Here is a 25,871-nt window from a genome sequence, read left to right as displayed (position 1 = left end):
GGTTCGCTTCCAGACCACCACAATGAAGCAAATATCACAATAAAGTGAGTCACATTAATTTTCTGGTTTCCCAGTGCATAAAAAAGTTATGTCTATACTATATTGTAGTCTATTAAGTGTATAACAGCATTATGTCTAAAAAATGTATATACCTTAATTTAAAAATACATTATTGCTAAAAAATGCCAACAATCATCTCAGCTTTAAGTGAGTAGTAATCTTTTTGTTGGTAGCAAACCTCGATGTTGATGGTTACTGACTGACAGGGTGGTTGTTGTTAAGGGCTGGGGTGGTTGTGGCAATTTCTTAAAATAAGAGAACAAGGAAGTTTGCTGCATCAATTGACTTCCTTTCATAAAATATTTCTCTGTAGCATGTGATGTTTGACAGGATTTTACCCACAGTAGAACTTCTCTCAAAATTAAAAATCCCCTCAAATCCTGCTGCTTTATTAACTAAGTTTATGGTTTATGAACTATTCTAAATCCTTTGCTGTGAGTTTAACAATTTTTACAATATCTTCACTAGGAATAGATACCATCTCAATAAACCACATTGTTTGCTCATATGTAGAAAAGCACCTCATTGTCCATTCAAGTTTTATTATGAGATTGCAGCAATTCAGTCACATCTTCAGGGTCAATTCTAATTCTTGTTCCCTTGCTATTTTCACCACATCTACAGCCAGTGAAGTCTTGAACCCCTCAAAGTCATCCATGAGGGCTGAAATCAACTTCTTCCAAACTCCATTAATGTTGGTATTTTGACCTCCGCCCATAAATCACAAACAAGCTTAATAGCATCTAGAATGGTAAATCCTTTCCAGAAGGTTTTCAATTTAATTTTTTCAGGTCTATCAGAGGAATCACTATCTAAGGCAGCAACAGCCTTACAAAATGTATTTCTTAAATAACAAGACTTGAAAGTTGAAATTACTTTTTGACCCACAGGCTGCAGAATGCATGTTGTTTTAGCAGGTGTGAAAACAGTATTTATCTTACACATGTTCATTAGAGCTCTTGGGGACTAGGTGTATTGCCAACGATTTGAAAGTATTTTGAAAGGAATCTTTTTTTTTTTCTTTTTTCTGAGCAGTAGGTCTCAACAGTGGGCTTAAAATATTCAGTAAACTATGCTGTAAATAGATGTGCTGTCATCCAGGCTTTGTTCTTCCACTTATAGAGCACAGGCAGAGTAGACTTAGCATCATTCTTAAGGGCCCTAGGATTTTCACACTGATAAGTGACCACTGGCTTCAACTGAAAGTCACTAGTTGCATTAGCTCCTAACAAGAGAGTGAGCCTATCATTTGAAGTTCTGAAGCCAGGCACTGACTTCTCTCTAGCTACGAAAATCTTAGATGGCATTGCCTTCCAATAGAAGGCTGTTTTATCTACATTGAAAATCTGTTGTTTAGCATAGCCCCCTTCATCAATGATCTTAGCAAGATCTTCTTGGTAAGTTGCTGCGCTTTTACTTTAGCATTTGCCGCTTCCCCTTGCACTTTTATGTTATGGAAATGCCTTCTTTCCTTAAACCCCGTGAATCAACCTACGCCAGTTTCAAACTTTTCTTTTGCATTTCCCTCACCTTTTAGACTTCGTAGAATTGAGGAGAGTCAGGGAATAGGTTTTGGTTTAAGGAAATATTGTGGCTGGTGTGATCTTCTGTCCAACCACTAAAATTTTCTCCATATCAGCAATAAGGCTGTTTCACTTTCTTATCATTCATGTGTTCACTGGAGTAGCACTTTTAATTTCCTTCAAGAACTTTTCCTTTGCATTCACAGCTTGGCTAAATGTTTGGTGCAAGAGGCCTAGCTTTTGGCCTATCCCAGCTTTTGACATGCCTTCCTCACTAAGCCTAATCATTGCTAGCTTTTGACTTAAAGTGAGAGATGCGCAACTCTTCCTTTCACTTGAACATTTAGAGGCCACTGTAGGGCTAATTAGCCTAATTTTAATATTCTTTTGTCTCAGGGAATAGAGAGGTCCCAGAAGCGGAAGAGAGATGAGGGAACGGCCAGTGAGCAGAGCAGTCAGAGCACACACAACACTCACTAAGTTTACCACCTTCTCTGGGTGCAGTTCATGGCTCCCCAAAACAATTACAACAGTAACATCAAAGATCACTAATCACAGATCATCATAAGAGCTATAACAATAATGAGAAAGTTTGAAATGTTGTGAAAACTACCAAAACGTGGCCTAGAGATACGAAGTGAGCTCATGCTGTTGGAAAAATAGCACTGAGCCAGGCACAGTGGCTCACACTTTGTAATCTCAGCACTTTGGGAGGCTTAGGTGAGAGGATGGCTTGAAGCCAAGTGCTCGAGACCAGCCCAGGCAACATAGCAAGACCTTGTCTCAACAGAAAAATGAAAAATTATCTGGGGGTGGTGGCATCCACCTATAGTCCCAGCTACTCAGTATAGAAGCAGAATAAAACAATATATTACCTAGGCAGGTATTTGCTAAATTAAAAAATGAATTGCCCAGGAATTGTATTAGTTTAGGGGAATTTTGTCAAAAAATGCTTTTTTAAAAAAAGCTTTTTTAGGAGCCAGGCACAGTGGTGTGTGCATGTGGTCCCAGCCACTTGGAAGGCTGAGGCGAGCAGATTGCTTGAACCCAGGAGTTTGAGAACAGCCTGGGCAAATAGTGACACCTCCATCTCACACACACACATACACAAAACAAATAACATTAAAATGGAAAAGCCTGTTTTATTGAGATGTAATTCACATATATCATCCACATATCGTATCTCATTTTAAGTGTACAAATTCATTGCTTTTAGTATATTCAGTTTGTGAAACCATCGCCACAGTCAATTTTAGAACATTTTCATCACCTCCAAAAGAAACCTCATATCCACTAGCAGTCACTGCCCATTTCCCTCCAGTCCCTCAGCCCTAGCCAACCACTAATTTACTTTCTGTCTCTGTAGATTTTTGCTTATTCCAGATGTTTTATATCAATTGAATCATAGAATATGTGTTTTTTTGTGACTGGCTTCCTTACTGATCATGATGTTTTCAAGCTTCATCCATGTTGTTGCATCTAGCAGTACTTCATTTCATCTTATTGCTGAGTAACACTCCATGCTATGGATACATCACGTTTCATTTATCCATTCATCAGTTGATGGACACTGGGGTTGTTTCAACTTTTTGGCTGTTATGAACAATGGTGCTAAGAAAATTCATGTACACATTTTTGTGTGACATATTTTCTTTTCTCTTGAATACAGAATTTCATTCCACCTAGGAGTGGAATTGCTGAGTCATATGGTAACTGTTTCCCTTTTCTGTTTAAGTCCCACCAATCCCTGAAAGTTCCCAGAAGGAACGGAGCTATTAATTTTAGCTGAGAAATTAGGGAAGACTCCTTAGAAGAGATGGCATCTATGAGCTTTAAAGGATTAGTAGGACTTAACGAGGAAGGGGGAAAATGGGATAATAGAATGTCAGACATTTTGACTCTAATAACATTTTGACTTGTGCTTATTGTGAAAAACCACTTTAAAGAGTGCTATAGCAACCCTGAATCTTCATCAGGGAAGCATTTAGCAGTGTAGCCTCTTTGAAAAACAGTCTGGCAATTCCTCTGATGGTAAACAGTTATCATCTGACAGAGGGATTTTTCTAAAACTGTTAAATAAAAATCAATTACTGTTTAAGCCCATATGTGAATATTCTACTAAATCACATTAGTTGGTAGAATGATTGCATGAACTCATCATTGCTACTGCAGAAAAATTCATAATAAAATGTTCCTAAATTACGAAGTTTAAAAAACAGAAAACTTTTTTTTTTAAATACAAGTCTACATTAGTTGAATATATTAATGTACAAATAATTGGTTTGGCTTAATAAAAATTTGGGGGGGTGAAATATTTATTCATTTAAAAAATTGTGGTAAAATACTCATAAAATTGACCACTTAACCCCCCACCCCCTTTTTGTTTGAGATGAAGTCTAGCTTTTGGCATCCAGGCTGGAGTGCAGTGGTGTGATCTTGGCTCACTGCAACCTCTGTCTCCTGGGTTCAAGCGGTTCTCCTCCCTTAGCCTCCCGAATAGCTGGGATTACAGGCGCCCACCACCGCCCAGCTAATTTCCATATTTTTAGTAGAGATGGGGTTTCACCATGTTGGCCAGGCTGGTCTTGAACTCCTGACCTGAGGCGATCTGCCCGCCTTGGACTCCCAAAGTGCTGGGATTACAGGCATGAGCCACCACGCCCGGCCCATCTTAATCATTTTTAAGTGTACAGTTCAGTAGTGTTAAGTACATTCACATTGTTGTGCATTCAATCTCCAGAACTCTTTTTATCTTGCAAAACCAAAACTCCATATCCATTACACTCTTCATTTTTCCCTACCCCAGCCCCTGGCAACCACCATTCTATTTTCTATCTCTATGACTCTGATTACTTTTGGTACCTCATTTAAGCAGAATTACAGAGTATTTGTCTTTTTTTTTTTTTGTGATTGGATTATTTAGCATAATGTCCTCAACCTTCACCCATGTTGTAGCATGTGTTGGCATTTCCTTCATTTTTTAAGGCTGAATAATATTCCACTGTATGTATATACCACATTTTGTTTATCCATTCATCCTGTGATGGACACTTAGTTTTCTTCCACCTTTCAGTTACTTAGAATAATGCTGCTATGAACATGGGTGTCCAAATATTTAAGTCCCTGCTTTTAATTCTTTGAGTATACATCCAGAAGAATTGCTGTTTTAAAGTTTTTTGAGGGACCACCATACTGTTTTCCACAATGGCTGCCCCATTTTACATTCCCAACAATGCAAAAGGGTTCTAATTTCTCCACATCATTGCCAATACTTGTTATTTTTTTGTTTTTGTTTTTTGTTTTTGACAGTTGCCATCCTAATGAGTGAGAGGTGATACCTCACTGTGGTTTTGATTTGCATTTCCCTAATGATAAGTGATGTTGTGTACCTTTTCTTGTGCTTTTGGCCATTTGTATAACTTCTCTGGAGAAATGTCTATTCAAGTCCTTTGTCCACTTTTTATTGGGTTGTTTGGTGTTTTTGTTGTTATTGAGTTGTAGGAGTTCTTTATTCTTGATATCAATCCCTTATGAAGTACATGATTTGCAAATATTTTCTGAGTTGCCTTTTCACTCTTGGCCTAATACATTGTAAATACAAACAAATTCTTGGATTTATGGGAGACTCTAATATCCTCATCACTAAAGGCCCTAGCAAAGACTATAGTTACTTTTCCAGCCTATTCCCTTTCCCAGCCAAGGCTATACGAGGTACTGTAGTTTTTCAAGGATTGTGTAGAAGTTTTTGGCCTGGACCTCCAGGTGAGAAATGTAAACTCTATTTCTCTGTTATGTAATAAAGAGGTCACATAAGATAATGAAAAAGTCTTGGATGAGTCAGCAGGAATCTTGAATTTTAGACCTGCTCTATCACTTACTACTAGTATAATGTTGGGTAAATAATTTACCTTTTCTGATCTTTTTTTTTTTTTTTTTTTTTTGAGACGGAATCTCAAAAAAATTTGCAAAGTAGAATCCTAATAATTGCCCTCCTTGCCTCACAGATCCTGTAAAGCCTTTAAAGATGGGTGGGCAATACTCTTCTAATATGACCCAGCAGTCGTGCTCCTCAGTGTTTAACCAAATAAGGTGAAAGCTTATGTCCACACAAAAACATGCACACACATGTGTATGGCAACTTTATTCATAATTGCCAAAACTTGGAAGCAACTAAGATATGTAGATGAATGGATAGACCACAGTATATCCAGATAATTACTATTGTTCAGTGCTAAAAAGAAATGAATTACGAGGCCATGAAGGAAGAGGAACCTTAAATGCATATTACTAAGCAAAAGAAGCCAATATGAAAAAGTTACATACTGCATGATTCCAACTATATGACATTCTGGAAAAGGCAAAACCATGGTGAAAGCCCATCTGTACTAAAGACACACAAAAAAATTAGCCAGGTGTGGTGGTGCGCTCCTGTAATCCCAGCTACTTGGGAGGCTGAGGCAGGAGAATCGCTTGAACCCGGGAGGCGGAGGTTGCAGTGAGCCAAGATCGCACCATTGCAAATGCACTCCAGCCTGGGCGACAGGGCAAGACTCTGTCTCAAAATAAATAAATAAATAACATAAATCAAGGATTAGAGGAGAAAGAGGAATGAAAAGGTGGAACACAGAAGATTTTTAGGGCAGTGAAACTATTCTGTATGACACTAGATAGGTGAATACATGTTATTAGATACTTGCCAACACCCTAGAATGTACAACACCAAGAGTAAACCCTAATGTAGGCTGTGAACTTTGGGTGATAATGATGTGTCAATGTAGGTTCTCTACTGGCAAAAATGTACGACCGTGTGGCAGGATGTTGCTAGTGGGGGAGGCTATGTGAGCAGGAGGCAGTGGGCATATGGAAACTCTGTGTATTTTCCATTCAATTTTGCTCTGAAAATAAAGTCTATAAAAAAAGGGCAGGCAGAAGAAGTGCCTTCAAGCAATTCAGAGAAGGAATTAGAGATGTGAAGAATAGGATTCATGGAAGTCAAGATAGTCAAGTTTCAAGAAACAGGTAATTTTCAGAGTGTTTCAAACCGAGTACAAAGGTACAAATGAGAAAATACTGACTAGACATGGCAATCAGGGATGACTGATGGTATTAGCAAAAACAGTTTTAGTTGAGTGCTGGATCAACAGTCAGAGTACAAGATTGAGGGGAGAGCACAAATGCTTAAGAGACAGGAAATGTAGATATATTTCTCATGAAGTTGGTATCAGAATTGTATAGAGAAGGAGAACGAAGGTAAACAAGGATAGGATCAAAGATACAGAGAAATGGCAAGGAACAGGAGGAAGAATAGTTCATCCTCTGAAATGATAGTTAAAAGATTGGTGAGGATGAAGATTAAGTTTGTCAGTAGAGGGGTGTGAGACAGTAAGAAAGAAGGCACAACTTCCTAGGCAGTGGGTGGCAGGACCTAACGCAACCTCATTTTTACACTCCAAGAAGTAGCAGCTGGAGAAACTGTCTTGTATCACTTTTAATTGAAAACTGAAAATTTTAAGGCCAGTCAGTTCAAATTATACCTTTCATTCCTGGAATCTGTACGAAAAATCTAAGATGAAAGTCTTGGTCACCTATTCTCCCTAAATCCTCAATCTGCTCTGTCCTACTGTTCCGTTCTTCCTCACTCCGACTTACTCTCTTGCTCCTCTCTCTCCCAACTCATTCCATGATACCACCTGAAACCTCTGTTGCAGGATTAAACAAACCCTCATACTCTCAGCCTCTTCACCGAACACTCCTCTTACTGCCTAACTGAAACCCGGCTATCTCACGAGGACACTAGCTGTATTGTATCCCCTACAGCAGAGGCGATGTTTATTCTCCACCCCCATCTTCCACAGGTCCAGAGGCAGTGCCAGCACTCTCCGAACAATTCATTGCCACATGCAGGCTGTAACTCTTCTAGTTTTAAGTTTAGGGCTTAAAAGCTTGAGGCACATGATGTCTGGCTTATGTCACACTCTTCCCTTCCAGGTTGATGAGACACTGAAGTAGCTGTTTTGCAGTCTTTTTCTCTTCAATCCAACACCTGCAATCATTCTGGCTATCTTAATACCATGCAAACAGCACGCCCTAGACTCAGGGTTCTTTGCCCTATGCCATTCTTCACACCATCTCAGCAACATCCATACCAACACCCAACTGTGGACTGCTCTACTGAAATAATCACAAGCATTAATATCCCACTCTGAGCACAGCCCCTCCCCACCACCTAATTCTGCACAGCGTCTTTCCTTCCACACATATCTTCCTTTAACATCACTGAGGCCTTCATCCTCCAACTGTTCCATATTTTCCTTATTTATTCCTGGCCTGGTTTTGCTCCTTATGAAATCTGGACTCCATTACCAATTCTTTAGATTCCTTTTTCACTAGTACTCCCAATTGCCTTAGGCTTTTCCACATACCTATAAACCTCCAAACCTGAATCAATTCTACTACCCACTGCCTCCTATCCTAATGTACAAGCCCTGCTGGAGAAAACTGCATGAATGCGTATACTGCTATCATTAAAATTCATGTTTTTAAATTTCGGTTGGGACTTTTGGACTTGTCTTTGGTCAGCTTCCTCTCCCATTCCTTGTGGAAGTTTTTCTGATCTTTCATCATTATCCTCATATCCCTTACTCTACCTTTCTTGGTTGCTACTGAGAAAGCTAAGGTCATGTGTCAGATGAGAATTCTCTTCAATTCCAACCCTAAACCAAACCACTAACTTTGCATATCACTCCCTGCTTTTGGCTCCCTAAACTACAGCACAGAACCAAGTCTAGGCTCCTTGAAATGACCACTTCCTCTCCCTCTATGTGGCAGCAGTTATACACCACTCTACCCACTGTGCCCTCAACACAACACTGCTTCATGTCACCGTGTCTTCTGTTCCCTTTATCACTCCGTTTTCCCCTCCAGCTAGACTTTTAAAAAAACCCTGCTAAGGAATTCTCTTCCATGACACTTCCCCTGATCCCACCCCCACAAAAAAACTCCCAGTTAAACACTTTCACCTTTCTACCTATTCTTGAATTTGTTTTTATTACTGCAAATTGTACACCGTATGGTAATTTTTCATGAAGGTAACTGAAAGAGTAAATTTGGTGTGAAATGACTGGTAGCAACAAGAACTGTAAGAATTGAGTGAGAAGTGAAATCACAGTGGGATGGTGAGAAAAGTTTTCATTCATTCAACAAGTAACGAACATTAATTAAGGGTACAGTATGTATAGTAATGTTAGCAGCAGTGGGTGGACTGTAGGTTGGACACGTATGGGTATAAAACTGAGAAGATATCTGATTTAGATCTTAAAGAATGGCTGAAATATAGATTGACTAAAAGAAGGGTGAAGGAGAGGATATCAAGGAGACACAAATGCATATATAATTGGCTGATATAAGCTGTCCAGACCCAGCTATAATGAAAGGATTAGGAAGAGTAGTATTAAAAGACAAAATTGAAAGCTTAATCATAGAATTTTGGAGTTAGAAAGGGCCTTAAGAATCATTTAGGTGAGGCTAGGTACAGTGACTTACACCTGTAATCCCAGCACTTTAGGCGGCTGAGACGGGAGGATTGCTTGAGGCCAGGAATTTGAGACCAGCCTGGGCAACATAGCAAGAACACATCTCTACAAAAATAGAAAATTTAGCATGTTCCTGTGGCACATACCTGTAGCCCCAGCTACTCAGGAGGCTGAGGAGAGAGGATCGCTTGAGCCCAGGAATTCAAGGCTGCAGTGAGCTATGATCGTGCCACTGCACTCAAGCCTGTCTAGCCTGGGCAACAGAGTAAGACTCTGTCTGTAAAAAGAATAATCAGCATCATCATCTAGATGACCCATCCTCCTAATGATGAGTAACATTCCTGACAAAAGGGTGAGGTCATTCAACTGTTAGTAGTACTGAGGTAGCCTACTCACTATTGTACTCTCCTAAATGTTATAACTTATTTGTTTTAATATTATCTGAATAGAAACATGCCTTCTTTAACAGCTCCCCACTGGTCCTAGTTCTGTCCTCAGCTGCACCCAGCATAAGTCTATTCCCTCTTTATGGGACAATTTTTCAAATATCTTTCATTAGTTGATATGTGACTTTGGACAAATTATTTTCTAAGGATCAACTTTCTCATGTCTAAAAGAGCAGTATGACAGAGGCTAATTATCCTGATATCTGTCCTCTCCTCCCTTTATTCTAAGTGAGTGTTTTGCTAGGCATATAGGCACCCAGCAAAGACTACATTTCTCAACCTTGGGGCTGGATGTGGCATGGTGCTGATGTCCTGGTCAATGGACTGTGAGCACAAGGGACCTCCCCTTCCCCTCTCCTCCTTCCCAGTGGCTGGAATTCGGATGTGGGGTAAGCCAAGTTAGTCCCTGTGGATGAGAACAATACCCTGAGAGCAACAAGACAAAAAGACTCCAGGCCCCTGACAACTGGACAGAGCACAGCTACCACACTAGCTTGGACTTCATATGAAAAAGAAGTAAACTTCTATCTTGGTTAAGCCACTTGTTACTTTTTAAAAATACCTTGTTATAGCACCTGCTATTCATCCTAAACCAAAAACAGGTGACAATGGTTTTCTACTTCTATTAAAGGGGTTTTGTAAAAATCAAATAAAATTAGGAATGTAAAATATACATATATACAAGTCATTTTTTTAGTATTTTAAGACCATTATCTTCTCTCAAGACTAACCCCAGTCTCCTGCTATTAGCATAACTCAAGATTCTTAAGAATCCCAATACCTTCCTTGGACCTCCATTTGATAACCCTCAAAGACCTACACTCCAAACTGAACATAATTTTTCATAAGCTGCGTAGATAAAACAGGATATACTTCCCCCATATATTTAGTTTAGTGATCTCTGCATATGTGTCATCTTTAGCAAAACTACAACAGATCTTTTCTCCAAATATTTGCTTTCTTTCAATATTTACAAAATGCCTGCTATGTAAGGCTCAGTGACACAATGGTGAATATTAACTTATGGGTGTAAAATGGCATTAATACTATTTTTATAAGATATGACTATCCAATAATGTGACTAAATTTTGTGAACTTGGTTGTACAAAGCCACATCTTGAAAAAAAAAAGTAGAATGAGTACCATTTTTCTTTTCTTTTTTCTTTTTTTCTTTTTTTTTGAGACAGAGTCCTGCTCCATCACCCAGGCTGGAGTGCAGTGATGCAATCATGGCTCATTGCAGCTTCAATCTCCCAAGCTCAAGCGATTCTCCCACCTCCTTCTCCCTGAGTAGCTGGGAACACAGGTGCATGCCACGACACCCCGCTAATTTTTAAATTTTCTTCAAAGACAGGGTCTCACTACGCTGCCCAGGCTGTTCTTGAATTTCGGGGCTCAAGTCACCCTCCTGCTTCAGTCTTCCAAAGTGCTGGGATTACAGGCATGAGCCCACAAAAATGCCCAGCTGCACTTTACTTAGCTTTCATATACAACTGCCTCAAATCTAAAGGGGCCAGGTCTTGTAACCTGTTTAATGATGTCACATATTGGAACCAGTTTTCTGAAACTGACATTCAGAAAAAGTTATAGTATATCTATATATTTATCTGCCATTTTTATAAAACATAAAAATGAGAAAGCATACAACACAAAGCCTGAAAGGCAGTAGAATTTAGTGATTAACAGTGGTCCTTGGAGCTAGAATGCCTCCTAGCTCTACCACTTACTAGCTGAGTAACTTTCAGCATCCCTTTATGCTTCTGTTCCCCCAGGTATAAAACGAGAGTAATAGCAGCAATAATCATGGCAAGGGTACTCATAATGGTAATGACGTAATAATAGCACCTTCCTCACAGGAATATCTTGAAGATTAAATGTAAAGGCTTAGAAAAGTTCCTGATGCACTGGGAAAGTGCTCAAATAAGTGTCAGTTGCTATTATTCCTGGTACTTTAATAATGTGAACTGATGACTCCATTTCTGGTCAGGGTATAAGGAACTTTTTTAATAAAAATTTTTAAAATTTTAAAATTTTTAAATTTTAATTACTTATCTATATTAAAATATAGTTGACAAATAAAAATTGTATCTACTCACTGTGTACTATGTAATGTTTTGATATGTGTATATATTGTGAAATTGTTAAATCAAGCCAATTAACATATCCATCAACTCACACACTTATTTTTTTGCTGTTGGAGAACACTTATGATCTGTTCTCTTAGCAATTTTCAAGTATCATACATTATTATTAACTATAGTCACCAGTTTGTACAACAGATCTGAACACATTCATCCCATCTGTACCCTATGACCAATAGTTCCCCATCTCTCTGTTCCCTCACCCACTATGAGTTCACCTTTTTTATATCCCACATATATGTGAGATGATGTAGTATTTGTCTTTCTGTGCCTGGCTTATTTCACTTAAAAAAAAAAGTCCTCCAGGTTCATCCATGTTGTCATAAATGACATGATTTCTTTTTTTTTTTTTAAAGGCTTAATAATTTCCATTGTATATACCACATTTTCTTTATCCATTCATCTGTTTACAGACACTTAAGTTGTTTCAATAACTTGGCTATTGTAAATAATGCTGCAAAGACAATGAGAGCACAGAATTCTCTTCAACATACTTATTTCAATTCCTTCAAATGTATACCTAGGAGAGGGGTTGCTGGATTTAGGGTATAAAGAATTCTGTGCCATATGGTCAGATAGTACTTTCTACTGCTAGTAACTTTTGATAATTTGCTGCTTGTTAGTGATTACTGATCTTAAAAAATCAATTTAATGCACTGAAGAGCAAGTTGAAAATATATATCAAAACCCTTAAAAATCTGCACGCCCTGTGACTCTATAATTCCATTTCTAAGTGTTAATTCTAAATAAATAATAATAGATGTATACCAAACTTGGTTATAAGGATGTTTATTGTAGTTTATTTATAAAACTATTAATAAAAAAGAAAGGAAAGGAGAAAGACTTTAAAAGTGACTTGGTTCAATAAATGATGGAAACTCATACAATAGAATAATATGCATCTATTAAAATAATTTTGCAATTGAATATTTAATGATATGAAAAGATATATGAAGTAAAAAACTGTACTAAGTATAGTATAATCTCATTTTGGCTTAAAAAGGATATGTGATAGTCGTGTGGGGGAGTGTGGGTATACATGTATGTGTACGGATCAATAAAGGCTCCTCATTTCTATACTAAAATATTTATAATAGTGATTATCCCTGGGTGGTTCATTTATGGGCAATTTTTGTTCCTTTCTTTTTGTCTTTCTATTTTCTAAAATTTCCACATGAATCTGTATTACTTTTTCAATAAGAAATGTTTACTAAAAACAAATACACAATGTGCAGTGAACTAAAATCTTGAAAACAGAAGGATGTACTCTGGCCAAAAGAAAGAAATTCTTTCCGCTTGTTTACAAAGTAAAAGGTCCAGTACACAGATGTGCTCATCGGCTTCCCGGACACTCCCCAAATTCACATGTGTTTCTGCCACAGCCTCATGTGAAACTTAGAAAACTATTTGGCTATCAGCACAAAAAAAAGATGAACAAAATAAGGCTAACTAGGGAATTCTAAAAGATATAGGAAAAATGTCTTCCAATTATTCCTTTAAGTAGGCCACAATCAAACCTGCCCTGACAGTTTTAATAAACCTCAAAAGTGATTTAAATGCTTTTGCAGAGGAAGTACTGTGAAAATATTTAAATAAAATAATATTGTCCTTTTGAAACATCTTCAGAAATACAGTCATGTACTGCATGAGGACATCTTGGTCAACAACAGACCAAATATACAACGTGGGCAGAGCAACAGGCTATACGATATAGCCTAAGCACGTAGTAGGCTATACCATCTAGGTTTGTGTAAGTACACTCTGACTTTTGCACAATGATGAAATCGCCTAAGGATGCGCTCCTCAGAACAGATCCTCATTGTTAAGGGATACATGACTATATTTTATTAGGCAACAATTTAGCCTCAGTTGAATAGACCACTATAATTGTACAATGTATTTTCCAAATATTTTATTAACTATGGCATGTAAAAATCTGACAATTTACCCTGATCATTTTAACAACATTTATCACAAATAATTACCTTTTAGTCTTTATATTTTTCCAATCTCTTCATTGAAAACAATACTGAGAAAAACTGGATTCTAAAATTAATTTTCACTAATAATCTTTATTTTTATTTATTTATTTTTGAGATAGGGTCTTACTCTGTTGCCCAGGCTGGAGTGCAGTGCCGGTGATCTCGGCTCACTGCAACCTCTGCCTCCCGGGTTCAAGTGATCCTCCCACCTCAGCCTCCTGAGTAGCCGGCACTACAGGTGTCCATCACCACATCTTGCTAATTTTTTGGTATATTTTTTGTAGAAATGGGGTTTTACCATGTTGTCCAGGCTGGTCTCAAACTCCTGAGCTCAACGAATCTGCCCACCTCGGCCTCCGAAAGTGCTGGGATTTACAGGCATGAGCCACTATGCCTGGCCTTTTTTCAGTAATAATCTTTAAAAGGGTAAAAACAATGTAAGGAAATTCTAAATAAGTTTAGTAAGCAGTCCTATATGGCTCCAATAGACAACATCTAAGAAATCCACATACCGTAATAAATGCCTCCAACTACTCATCAGGCTCACTGTCACCTCAAATGTAGAGTGCTAAGCATGCAACTTAACCCACCATATCTTCCACCACCATATGCAATATTCCCCTTAAACAAAACAAATTATTTTCCTGACTTCTTTACTTCTGTCGTGGCATCAAGGCATCTGTCATAATATAATCATTTATCAGTCACTTACATGAGACAACTCTGAGTTCAGGTTCTCATTAGCTCCTGCTTGGTTTATTTTAATAGCTTCCTAATTTGTCTCCCTATCTCTAATTTCCCCCCCACCCAACCTTGAATACAAATAGCATCAGCCTATCAGCCAGGTTAAACACCACTTTAATCACACAAGTCAGTTCAAGAATCTTGGGTTTAATTTTACCCTGAAAGCAACTCTCATTTGTAGAAAGAGAGTAGAAAGAAACTCTTTACTATGGTATTCAAAGTGTTTCTCTAATCTGATCTTCTGCTTCTGTCCAACGTGAACGCTCTGCAATCAGGCTGATCTATCATCAACTCTTATTAATGACTTGCTCAAGCTGTCCTCCCACCCTCACTTTGTCAATGCAAATTCATCCTCCCAGCGTGCTCCACTGAAATACCAATGTGGTTGTTAGTAACCATTACAGTTGTAAATAAACTCTTTTGCTTTAGAATTTCAACAACACTCATATATTGTCTGATCCATTCATTGGGCACTAAGTCACACTGTCTTCTACTGTCAAGCAATTATACATCTATGATCTAATTTCATTAGAAGTAATTCCCTTGTGGATCCTCATATTTGTTGTACTTCTCACAATCCCAGATGGAGAGCCATAAATAGAAACCTGGTAAATGCTCAACTAATATTTGGTGAACAATAAATGATCTGCATGTTTAGTTGTTGTACAAAGCCAAATATATAAATATATATATCAAATGTATATGACCTATATATATTTGGGTCTCTCTATTTATATCTATATCTATATATGTAATTTTCTGTGTGCCTCTAAGGCTTTTCTGTAGCAAGATGAGTATTATTTTATATAGGTTCATCCATCGGGGAGTCTCCAAGACTAATCCTGAATTTGGTGATTCATTAGGACTCACAGGATTCAGCATACAGTCCCACTCATGGCTAAGATTTACTACAATGTAAAGATACAAAGTCGAATCATCACACACTTAATTTCCCTAGCATTCAATTGTGATGTGCTGTCTAACAGGGAAACTCATAAGAGACTCAATGCCTAAAATTCGTATTAGGGCCGGTCATGCAGGCTGCCTGGCAAGAACCAAAATTCCAGACGGAATTTAGCATAAACCACTCTGTACAGTCTAGGCACAGTGAGCCACTCTTATCATTTAGGTAGTTTTATATCATGTATGGAACCATTTACCATTCAAACTCCCAGATGCCAGCCAAGGGCCAGCCACGTACATAGGCCTTTCTAAGAATAGCAGTCTTGAGCCTGCTATGTTACCTCTTTTCCATGTAACTCATTTCATATTTTTACAGGAGAAATGTTACAGTGTTAATTATACATGACTTTTAAGGGGCACATAGAGCAATTTTTAAAAAGTTAAAATCTAGCGTTCAATTAGAGATGCACTGCCTTGACTGGCACCCACTAATTAAAAGTTCTGTGATTTTGAAATAATTCACTTCCTTTAGATATTTCAGATTTTCTTTCTTTCTTTTTTTTTTTTCTTGTAAAATAAGGCCTCCTTCTCAAACCAACAATTTTGTAGTTGTTAGGATAAAGGAATCAAATATAACATCTAAAGCAATTGGACCTTCTTGGACAAGTCCCTGGTCTCCTCTTTAAGTGCCAACTGGATGCTAAAGCACTGTTTAGGTGTTTTGGGCACATCATCTCACTAAATCCTCACACCACCACATGTCAGTGATGGTTTCCATTCCACATACAGAAGTTTTGGGACTCTAAGTAACCCATCCAGGTTTACCATTGTGGAACTGGGGTTTAAGCTTAGACCCACCACATTCCAAACCCTTGCTCTTAGCTTTACACCAACTATCTCTACCTAATGTCAAAGGCACAGGCTCCTTATTATGAGTCATTTCCCTCACACTATATGGCTTTTTGGTTTGGCTATACAGAGCACTATTCCTAATCTTACTTAAAATCAAATTGATCAAAGTCAAATTTTAGTTGGAAGAAAAAGGCGTGAGTTTAACCCAAGATACTCAACATTTTCATTTCTAAGTCTTGCAGAGTATACTTTTTGCTCATTAAAGTCATTAGGAAGCTCCCTATTCAGAAACTTTCATATATGGCACACGATTTACTCCTTTATCTGGCATCACCCTGTTTGAAGTTACACAGACCTGATCAGAATCTGGCATCGCACTTACCAGCTGAGGTGGCCTTAGGAAAGTGAGTTATGCTTTCTGAGCCTCAGTTTATTTATCTACAAAATGGGACCCCTACCTTATAGACTTGCTGTGAGAATTAAATAAGATAATATATTTAGAAGCCAACATATATTGGCTGAATAAATGACTGCCTACAACGAAAGAATAACTGACTTGTGGGAAGTAAGTCAAATCAACATAACTGAGGTAGGAACGAAGCCCCGTAGACAAATGCCCTGACCACCAGGTGTCACTACTGGCCCAGGAGCGCCAGTCTAACTGCCTGACATAGGGGGTGGGACCCTGCAGAAAAACAGTCTAGGCCTCAGGGTAAGACTGTCACCTGCACCAACAGGACCTTCACGAATTGGCTTAGGCTTTTTCACAACTAAGAGACGGTCCAATATTTTTTTTTGCACCAAAATAGGTTACATTCTTCTCTAACAGGTGTTTAAAATACTTAGCTGAATATCTACTGATGTGTCACCACAGTTTAATTTTAAAAACTGTCTTCAGCAAACTATTAATTTCATATATCCTTTGGTTTAGCCAACTAGACATTTTCTGGCTTCCATAGCCTTCAATATGGCCCCAGAAGACAAGTTTCTGGCCCCAATTCCACAATCCAGTGACATTATTTCCTTTACATTATAAATGGGATGACTGAATTTTTTTTTTAAGTAGAATATTTTTAGGGCAAAAATAAAGTCTAAGACCAGTATATATGGGCAAAATAAACATGAACTTTTAACCATTCTTGATCTCAGGAACTGCAAAGTTCATTAAAAAAATTGTTTTCTCTCTATATACATATTTAAAGAAAGCACCTTAGGGTACATCTGTCAACCTGTGAGTAGCTCTGAAATTACTCAAGAAACACTGCCACACCTATTATTAATGCCACACCTATTATTTAACAGCTTCATTCTGTAACCTGCTAATGCCTCTCTCTGGGAGTGCCCAGGGGCTCATTTTAAAATGAGGGCTGGGCCTGGGCTACCCGTCTGGCTCTAAGCTCTCCACAAGGAGATCCACTAGTGGCCGCTTCAAGACTAATTCATCCAGCATTAGCGTCTAACTGGAGACGCCGCTCTCTGATGAGGCACAGACTGTTGTCTCGTCTGCCAGGAGCACTTGACTCAAGTCAAGCCCGGCCAGGCCTACCCCAGTCTTAGACTGGGTGGCCAAGTCCCCGTGTAACCTACAAGGGAGAAAGAATTGTGCTAAGCCTAGGTTTCTGTTCAGAGCTGGGCTCTTGGAACTCCAGCAGTTTGTGTTATTTTTGTTTTTAACAGCTCAAGTTCTACTTTGCATTTCACAAATATGGACATGTCTTAAGAGAAACCAGAAGCATCCTCTCTCTCCGGCCATTGCTCCCATTTCTAGAGGATTTGGGAGGGAAGAGCAGACACCAGGCACCATCTGGAGTCAGGAGCGCAGGAGCCAAGGCCAGCTGAGAGGAACCCATTTGCAAAGCACTTTGCAGATCAATAAATTCGACTGATTTCAGAGCGGTCCCTAGGGAAAGGCGAGCAAATGGGCCAAGGAGAGATGCTGCCTATCCAACAAGCCCTGGCCAAGCAGACACGGGCGAGGAGGCGGGGGAGGCGAGTTACCTGGAGGACTCGGCGGTGAAGCTGCCGCCGTCCAGCAGCCGCATCTTGCAGAAGAGGACCCCATTGACGAAGGGCACTGAGGAGAGCTCCTCGAGCTCGAAGTCCACCTTAAACTTAAACTTCTTCTTCTTCATCATCGTGAGAGCCAGGCGCCTGCAAGCTGGGCGCACGGCCGGGCGCCGCCGCCTCAGCTTGGCCGAGCCCTGGATCCGCCCAGCCCCATGGCCGGGGCCGCGAGCTGCGCGCGGGGGCGCGGCCGGGGGGCGCCGCAGGCCGGCCGCGGCCGGGGCCGCTGCCGCCGCCTCTCGCGGCAGCCTGGGCCGGAGCGCGGCGGCAGCTGCGGCGCGGACCCCGACCGCCCGCGGGGAGCGGTCGTACTGCAGCTCGCCCGGAGAGGTGAGCGCCCTTTCGGTGCGCAGCTCTCCGCCGCCTCCGCCGCCGCTGCCTCCCGTCTGGGAGTCGGGAGAGGAGAGGCTCGAGGAACCGCCGCCTCAGCGCCTCGGGGGTCGGGGGCGCCCCAAGCGGCCGCGGCCTGCAGCGCACGGCGGGGCGGAAGCGGGAGAACGGGCGGGGACTTTGTGGGCGGGCGCGGGCTTGGCCGCGGACTCTAACCCGCGACGGCAGTTAGCGCGTCACGCCTTTCTGGGGTTAAAAAAAGACAAACCCGAGAGAGAAAGCTTCCTTCTACCGCTTCCTCTCCGGCTTTCTTTTGAGTTTTTGCACCGCCTCCTTTCTCCCCCACCCCCTCCAGTGGTTTCTTTCCTTTGGGGTTGAGAGCCATGGGTTAATAGAGGCAATTAAAATCTCAGCGTTGTTTTGGTCAAATTGAAATCCTAAAACTAAAATTTCCTCTAGGTACTCTAAATTCACGAGCCTTCAAATAAAAGGAAGATAAGGTAAGAAAAGGGAAAATGATGTATTGAGGGCCTATCAAGTGCCCAGGCACCATACTGCTGCAGGCACTTTCTTTCGGGTATAGCTTAGCTAGTTCCTGTCACCCAGGACAAAAGATAAAAGAGCAAAGAAGCAGTTAAAATAATACCTTCCCTTTAAAAATTTGTCTGCCTATACTGAGAACTGAAATGCTTAAAATCAAATTCTGCAGGGAGCCTGGCGTGATGTCGCGCGCCTGTAGTCCCAGCTACTCGGGAGGCTGAGGAGGGAGGTTAGCCTGAGCCGGGAAGCGGAGCTTGCAGTCATCCAATATCGCACCACTGCACTCTAGCTTGGGCAGCACGACGAGACCCGGTCCTAAACACAAAACAAAATCATCAGGGCAGGCTTAAAAAAAACAAAAACACACACACACACACACACACACACACACACAAACTCAAAAAACCTCCCTAGATGAATAACAATTACCTGCCTTCTATAATCATGCATATATTGTTACAATGAATGTTGTAAAGTTGGTTACGTGATGTTCATGTTTTTAAACTGAGTTATTGTCATTTTCACTAAGGTTCCATCACAGTAATCTCTGAAAGGGTTTAATTGAAAAGATTTTCTTTCTCAGTTTACTCATTTACTCACTCATTCATATAAAAAATTTAAAAAATTGCCTAAAATGTCAATCATTGGCTAGACCCAACAACCAAAAGCCAGTAACTGCCCTCAAGAATTTTACAATCTAGTGAGGAAGATATGTTTAGACAGGTCATTAAAAAAACAAAACCTAGCACCAAGTTATGTAGAACTCAGAGAAACAATTGATTGAAATTAATCAGTTTTTTGAATTTCAAAGGATGAAAATGTTTTGGGACAAAGTGGGGTAAGGTGTTCCAGGAGAAAGAAATAAAAAAATAAAGACTCAGAGGCAAAAAGACTCAGAGGCAGGTTCGGGGGTGGGGATTGGTAATGGGTAAAGCTTCTTACCCTGCAGGACAGGGGGCAAAGACAGTGAGATGCATTAGGGGACTTTGAGGTTTGTCATTTAGAGCACTGGATGAATGTTAATTTCATTGACTGAAATTGAAAGCAGGAGGAGGGCAGGTTGGGAATGGAAGAGATAATGAGTCTTTATGGGATTTGCTTGCAGTACATGTAGAGAGAGAGAGGCAGCCTTAGCTCATAAAAATGCATTGGGAATTGAAAATATACGTTTGGAAATTGAGGTAATCACTGATAGCTGAAGCCCAAAAGGTGGATAAGGATGAGTTCCTCTGAAGAATATTTAAAGGGTAGACAAAGAGGAGGTTGTGAAGGTGCCTAAGAACAAGCAGTTAAGAGAAAAAGGAGATGAAGAAAGAGATGGCCTGGAAGCCCAGAGAGTTTTAATCATGTAACATTCGTAGTTACAAAGTTCCGTTGTGTGCCAGGCACTATGCTGTTTACTAGAGATGCAAATGAATAACACATAGGAGCTTATAAATGAATGGAGAAAAACAGAGATATGCAAACAGATCAACTAAAGTGTGTGCGTGTGTGTGTGTGTGTGTGTGTGTGTGTGTGTGAGAGAGAGAGAGTGAGAGAGAGAGAGAGAGGGCGATCCGTGATCCATGCAGGATAGAGGATCATTTCAAGAGAGTGATGCAGAGCAGTCCCAGAGGATTTTACTGAATTGAAGGTCTAGGAGGTCGTTGGTAATCTTGGCAAGAGAAGTCATCATAAAAGATAGTGACAAAGTGAGATGAAAAGTGACAAAGTAAGTGAAAAGATGATAGTGAAAAGTACGATAGTGACAAAGGTGGGTAAATAAAAATTATATTTTTCTGACTTTTTTGTCAGTAAATGAAAAGAGAGAGAGAGAATGGTGACCAGAGGAGGACAGTTCAAGCTTTTTCAATAACATTCAGAAACTATCCAATATTTATTGAGTGTCTATTAGGTGCCAAGCACCTTAATAGGTCCTATGGATCTGAGATGCAGTCCCTGTCTTAGATCTCATGGTCTACTGGAGGACACCGAGAAGTAAGCAGGCAGTTGCAGTACAATGTAACACTGAGTGCTCTCTGTGTATGATGGTGAATGGAGGCTGCTGTGGGAGACTATAAAAGCATCTAACAGGGATAAGTAGTAGGTTTATGGAATGCTTTCTGGGGTAATTGAAGCCTGAATTCAGGCCTTTGAGCTGAGGCCTGAATAATGAGCATGGGTGGGGAGCAGTTTCCAGGAAGGAGATAGTGCCTGTGCAGAGGCTCAGAGGAAAGGAGACCATGTTGCAGAGGGAACTGAAATTAGTTCTGTCTGGCTGCAACTTAGAGTTGGGTACAGTGACAGGGGTTAACAAAGAGCCATTGAAGTTTTAAAGCAGAGGAATGATATATTCAGATTTGCATTTTATAAAACTCTTCTACTTTATAAAATGGAAGATAGGAGACAGTCTGTTACTCTTTTTTAGACTCATGGTTTATTATTAAACACCTGATAGGAGTCATAGGCAAGGCAGGAAACAGATATCATGTTCAATGTGTTTAAATGAGGAAAGTTTAATGAAAGGACTCTTCACAGAGTTGACAGGGTAAGGGACCCACAGTCTGGTGAGAAGCTGAAAGGAAGAAGGGTACATATCCTGATTTCTCTCACCTCCTACTTTCTGATCTCTTGGTGGTGCCTTCTGTGATCCAAAAACCAAGCAAGGCCAGAGGATAGAGGGGCCCGAAACATGCTGTTCATAGAGGACAGACTCCTGGGGCACAAAGTAGGGCACTGAAAGTTAGAGAATGGATGGAGGTAAGGGGACGGAAAGCCACCAGCACACAAATGATACAGGCAGGGTTCACTGTAGGAAGCTGAAACCACTCTGGATATTTAAAAACAAAAAAAACAAAAAAACAAAAAACAAAGGGCTTTCATCCAAGCAATTCACTGCTTCTGAAATCTGTGGAAGGGCTGGAGAAGTTGAGGTCAGCAGGCTGTTGAATTCAAAGTCACATGCTTTGTGGTGAACATTACTAGTATTCACTAGTATCTGGTCCTCCTGCATATGGGAGTTTACAGTTCCTAGTTCCCTTGCAGTTAGGTGGGGCCTTGTGATGAGTTCTAGCCAATAAAATGCGAGAAGTGACGTGTCACTTCCAGGATGAGACAGTGAAAAGCCTTTGGGCAGTTCTCTAGACTACCTCTTCCCTGCTGCAATAGTTATAGAGGAGACCTTGGGTTAAGATGTAGCAACCTCAAGATTGAAACAGCCCAAATCTCTTAAGTCAGCATATGGAGAGCAACTGCCCACACCTGCAGGAAGCATTTTGTCTGTGAGAAAGAAACTTTTATTATATTAAGCCACTGAGATTTTGGAGGATGCTTGTGACTACAGCATAAGGCTAGTTTATTCTGACTGACATACACTGTAGCTGGGATGGGAAGCTGACACTGGAACACTGCTACTGCTGCTGCCAGCACCAATGGCTATCACACCCGTTAAGAGTATGAGGAGTCTGAATGCCACAGACATGTCATCACATCTTGCTTGCAAGTGACATAGCAGCAAGAAGACAGCCTCCATTTCACTTGCACCTGTGTTTTCATATGGACATTTATTTGGCAGGCCTTATTTGCACCCAAAAATTGAGTGGCAAGGGAGTCTGAGAAATGTAATTTTCAGCTTTCCAACTTCTTCAGATAGGATGGTGGAATGAATGTTGAGGCAGCAGGTCTAAGTATCTACTCCAGTACTTACAATGCAAGTTTCTCAAAGGCAGGAGTGGTTTGCTGATCATCTTTGTATCTTTTCTGAATAGCCCAGTACCTAGTGGGTATTCAATACATGTTTCTTGAAATGATCTGAATTTATAGACCTATCCTAAGTGTTTTAACTCTCAGGTAAAACAATAGAGTGAATAGATTGCTTGCTGCCAGAGGTGTGACAGTTCTTATAGGCTTATTCAATTCCCTTGAAAAGCATTTACTACCCCTTAAAATTTAGTACACTCCCCCTTTACCTATCCCCTACAAAGAGGATATTTAAGTCTCAACCCTCTGGTCTGTCTTTGAGTCTCATATTTGCAGGACTACTCTGTCCATGTGCACGAATAAATTTGTATGCCTTTTCTCCTGTTAATCTGTCTATTGTCAGTCATTTCAGCAAAGCTTCAGAAGGCAGAAGGGAAGCTTTCCCATCAACCTTATACCTACAATAATTTGGAAAGAAAGTAAGATACCTATAAAACCCTTAGTTCTATAAGAGGTTGAAAAATGGAATGTTAGTAGGTTATATTTATTGGCTGCTTTCAGTAAGATATTGGAAACATAAGATGAACTCATGCAATAATTAGGAGGTTTGGAAGCATAAATTAAAAGGAATATAGACAGTCCAGAAACTTGGAGCCTCAAGGGATTGGAAAAACTAACTGCTCTATACCTCAAAGAATAAGAAATAAGATTGAAAAAGCTCTTGAGCAACAAGGACCCATTAAGACTCAGCCATGAAACAAAGGTTATATTTAGGGTGTGGTCTTCACATTTAAGTTTGATGGTCTCAAAGTAGCCTCCTTAAATTGAAAGGAAGAGAGGCATGGAGTGAAGAAGCAAAGAAATAATCAGGATTGAGAATTATCTCTAGGAAACCTTAGTGTTGCTGGCATATGGAACTGACTGGAAGCAGAAAGATCAAAGACTTTTCAGTTTTTGAGGTACTGTATTGCTAAAGAAATCGTGAGCCGGCATTAAAAGTTGTACTCCCCTCAAGAAAGTCACGTTCCTCAACACTCATTTTAAATGTGGGCTTAGAGGGAAAATTTCCAGAGGGCAGAGCCAGGGACCACAGAGGACAACAGATAAGCAGATTCCTCACAGAGAATGGAAACAGGGTCTAGCTGAGAAACAGCTGCCACTGCCAGCTCAGAGCCATCACAATGCCTCCCTGCAAAATTTCATTTTTGTGATGGGCCAGGGTCCCACTTTTCCCCCTTTCCTACCTGGAAGTATTTACTATATTTGTTATATCACTATATATTGGATGTGAGTGAGGGAAGATATTTTATCAGATAATAGGCCACAGCTCTAATTGAAATGTTAAACTGGACAATTCTTTGCAGTGGGGCTGTCCTGTGTATTGTACAAGGTTTAGCAGTTTCCCTGGCCCCTACCCATTAGTTGCCAGTATCATCCCCCTCACTCCCAGTTGTGTCAATCAAAAATATCTTCAGACATTGCCTAATATCTCCTGGAGGACAAAATCATTCTTAGTTGAGAATAACTGGGTCACAGTACATTGTGGAATTATATTCAGATCTGACAGAGAATTCTGTGCATTACGTGGAAATCCTGCACTTTGAACTTGAAGCAGTGACTGGGTGGATTTTAGGTTATCTCATTTGGTGACGATAATGAGTGTATAGTTTATTTGGGAAGAAGAGTGAAATGGCTTTTTTTGGTGATCAAATGGATGGACTATGGCATAGATTACTAGGTCATCACCAAACCTGTTTTCTTGAGTACACAGTTCCACTATTTTTTCCAGTCTCCCTTGCAATTAGGTGCTGCTGCAAGACTGACTTCCAGCCAGTAGAATGTGTGCAACTTCCAGGCCTGGCCCATAAAAACCTCTTACATGTGACCCTTTCATTCTTCTCCCATCTGATAGCTGGATGTTGACGTCAAGGATGATGCTGGACGCCAGATGTGGAAGATGGAGAAGCCTCTACCTGCCTGGGTCTCTACTGGCAATTTATAACCAGGAAATCGGTCTGCGAGGTAAGTGAGAAATTAGCATTTAATTTGCTGTGTGTGATTTTAAACATTACTATTTTAAAAGATTGTGGAAAAATACATATGACATAAAATTGACCATGTTAACCATTTTTAAGTGCACATTTCTGTGGCATTAAGTATAGTCACACTGTTGTGCAACCATCACCACCACCCTTTTCCAGAACTGTTTTCATCTTGCAAAACTGAGATTCTGTACCCATTTAACAATAACTCCCCATTCCCTGGAAACCACTCCTTTACCTTGAGTCTCTATGAATGGAATCACACAATATTTGTCCTTCTGTAACTGGCTTATTCACTTAAACGTTTAATCTTTTAAGCCACTGAAATTTGGGATGTGTTTGTTATAGCAGCTAGAATTACATACTGTGTGCCTAGAAAAGAGTAGATCCTCAAAAAAATGTTTTCTGAGTAAGTGAACAAATATTGTTAATTTGAAATGTATGTTTAGGACATTACATTGTATTTAATTTATAAATTTATATTGTTTTATAATGATATAAAAGTTATAAGATGTTTAATTTTATGTGTAATATACATTTAGGTAACATTATAATTACAATAATTTAAATCAACATCAGGAGTCCATGACTTTTTACCCCTATACATCATTTATTTTTGGGAAAAACTGCTATATTGGGTTGTTTAAAAATGCATATATTCTAAGAAAATTGAATCAAGAACTTGCTTTAATTTTCCATTGCCTAAAACCAAACTCGACTAGAGTTGTTGAGGATTGATTATCAGAGAATGACATAGGAGCTTGAATAATTACATTCCCAGGCAAGCAAAAAGTTTTTTAGTTTATATCAAAGGAAATATGACAGTTAAAAAAAAAACAGCAGCAACAACAAAAAAAACTTCTCTCTTTGGCCTATGGTTGAATAGGGATGCTATTGATACCTAAGTACTGACATTTTATCATCTTGATTACTAGTCTGTCTGACAGGAGAATAAAGGCTTTCAAGGAAAGAACCAGATACTTTCTGAGGCACCTCCTTTAATTCTAAAACTTGATCTCTTTCATAACTAGTTC

General features: G+C 39.8%; 1 protein-coding gene across 1 annotated transcript in view; it reads right to left on the bottom strand.

Moving 5' to 3' along the window:
- Positions 1 to 18,617, bottom strand: part of EEIG2 (EEIG family member 2) — a 74,644-nt gene extending 56,027 nt beyond the window's left edge. Inside the window, exon 1 of the mRNA XM_050746521.1 lies at positions 18,182 to 18,617. Coding sequence (XP_050602478.1) covers positions 18,182 to 18,318 — 137 coding nt within the window. The 5' untranslated portion in view covers positions 18,319 to 18,617. The remainder of the gene's footprint in view (positions 1 to 18,181) is intronic.
- Between the last annotated feature and the right edge of the window lie 7,254 nt (positions 18,618 to 25,871).

Source organism: Macaca thibetana, chromosome 1, assembly GCF_024542745.1.
Source record: "Macaca thibetana thibetana isolate TM-01 chromosome 1, ASM2454274v1, whole genome shotgun sequence".
NCBI classification, from domain to species: domain Eukaryota; kingdom Metazoa; phylum Chordata; class Mammalia; order Primates; family Cercopithecidae; genus Macaca; species Macaca thibetana.
This window is presented reverse-complemented; position numbering and strand designations above follow the sequence as displayed.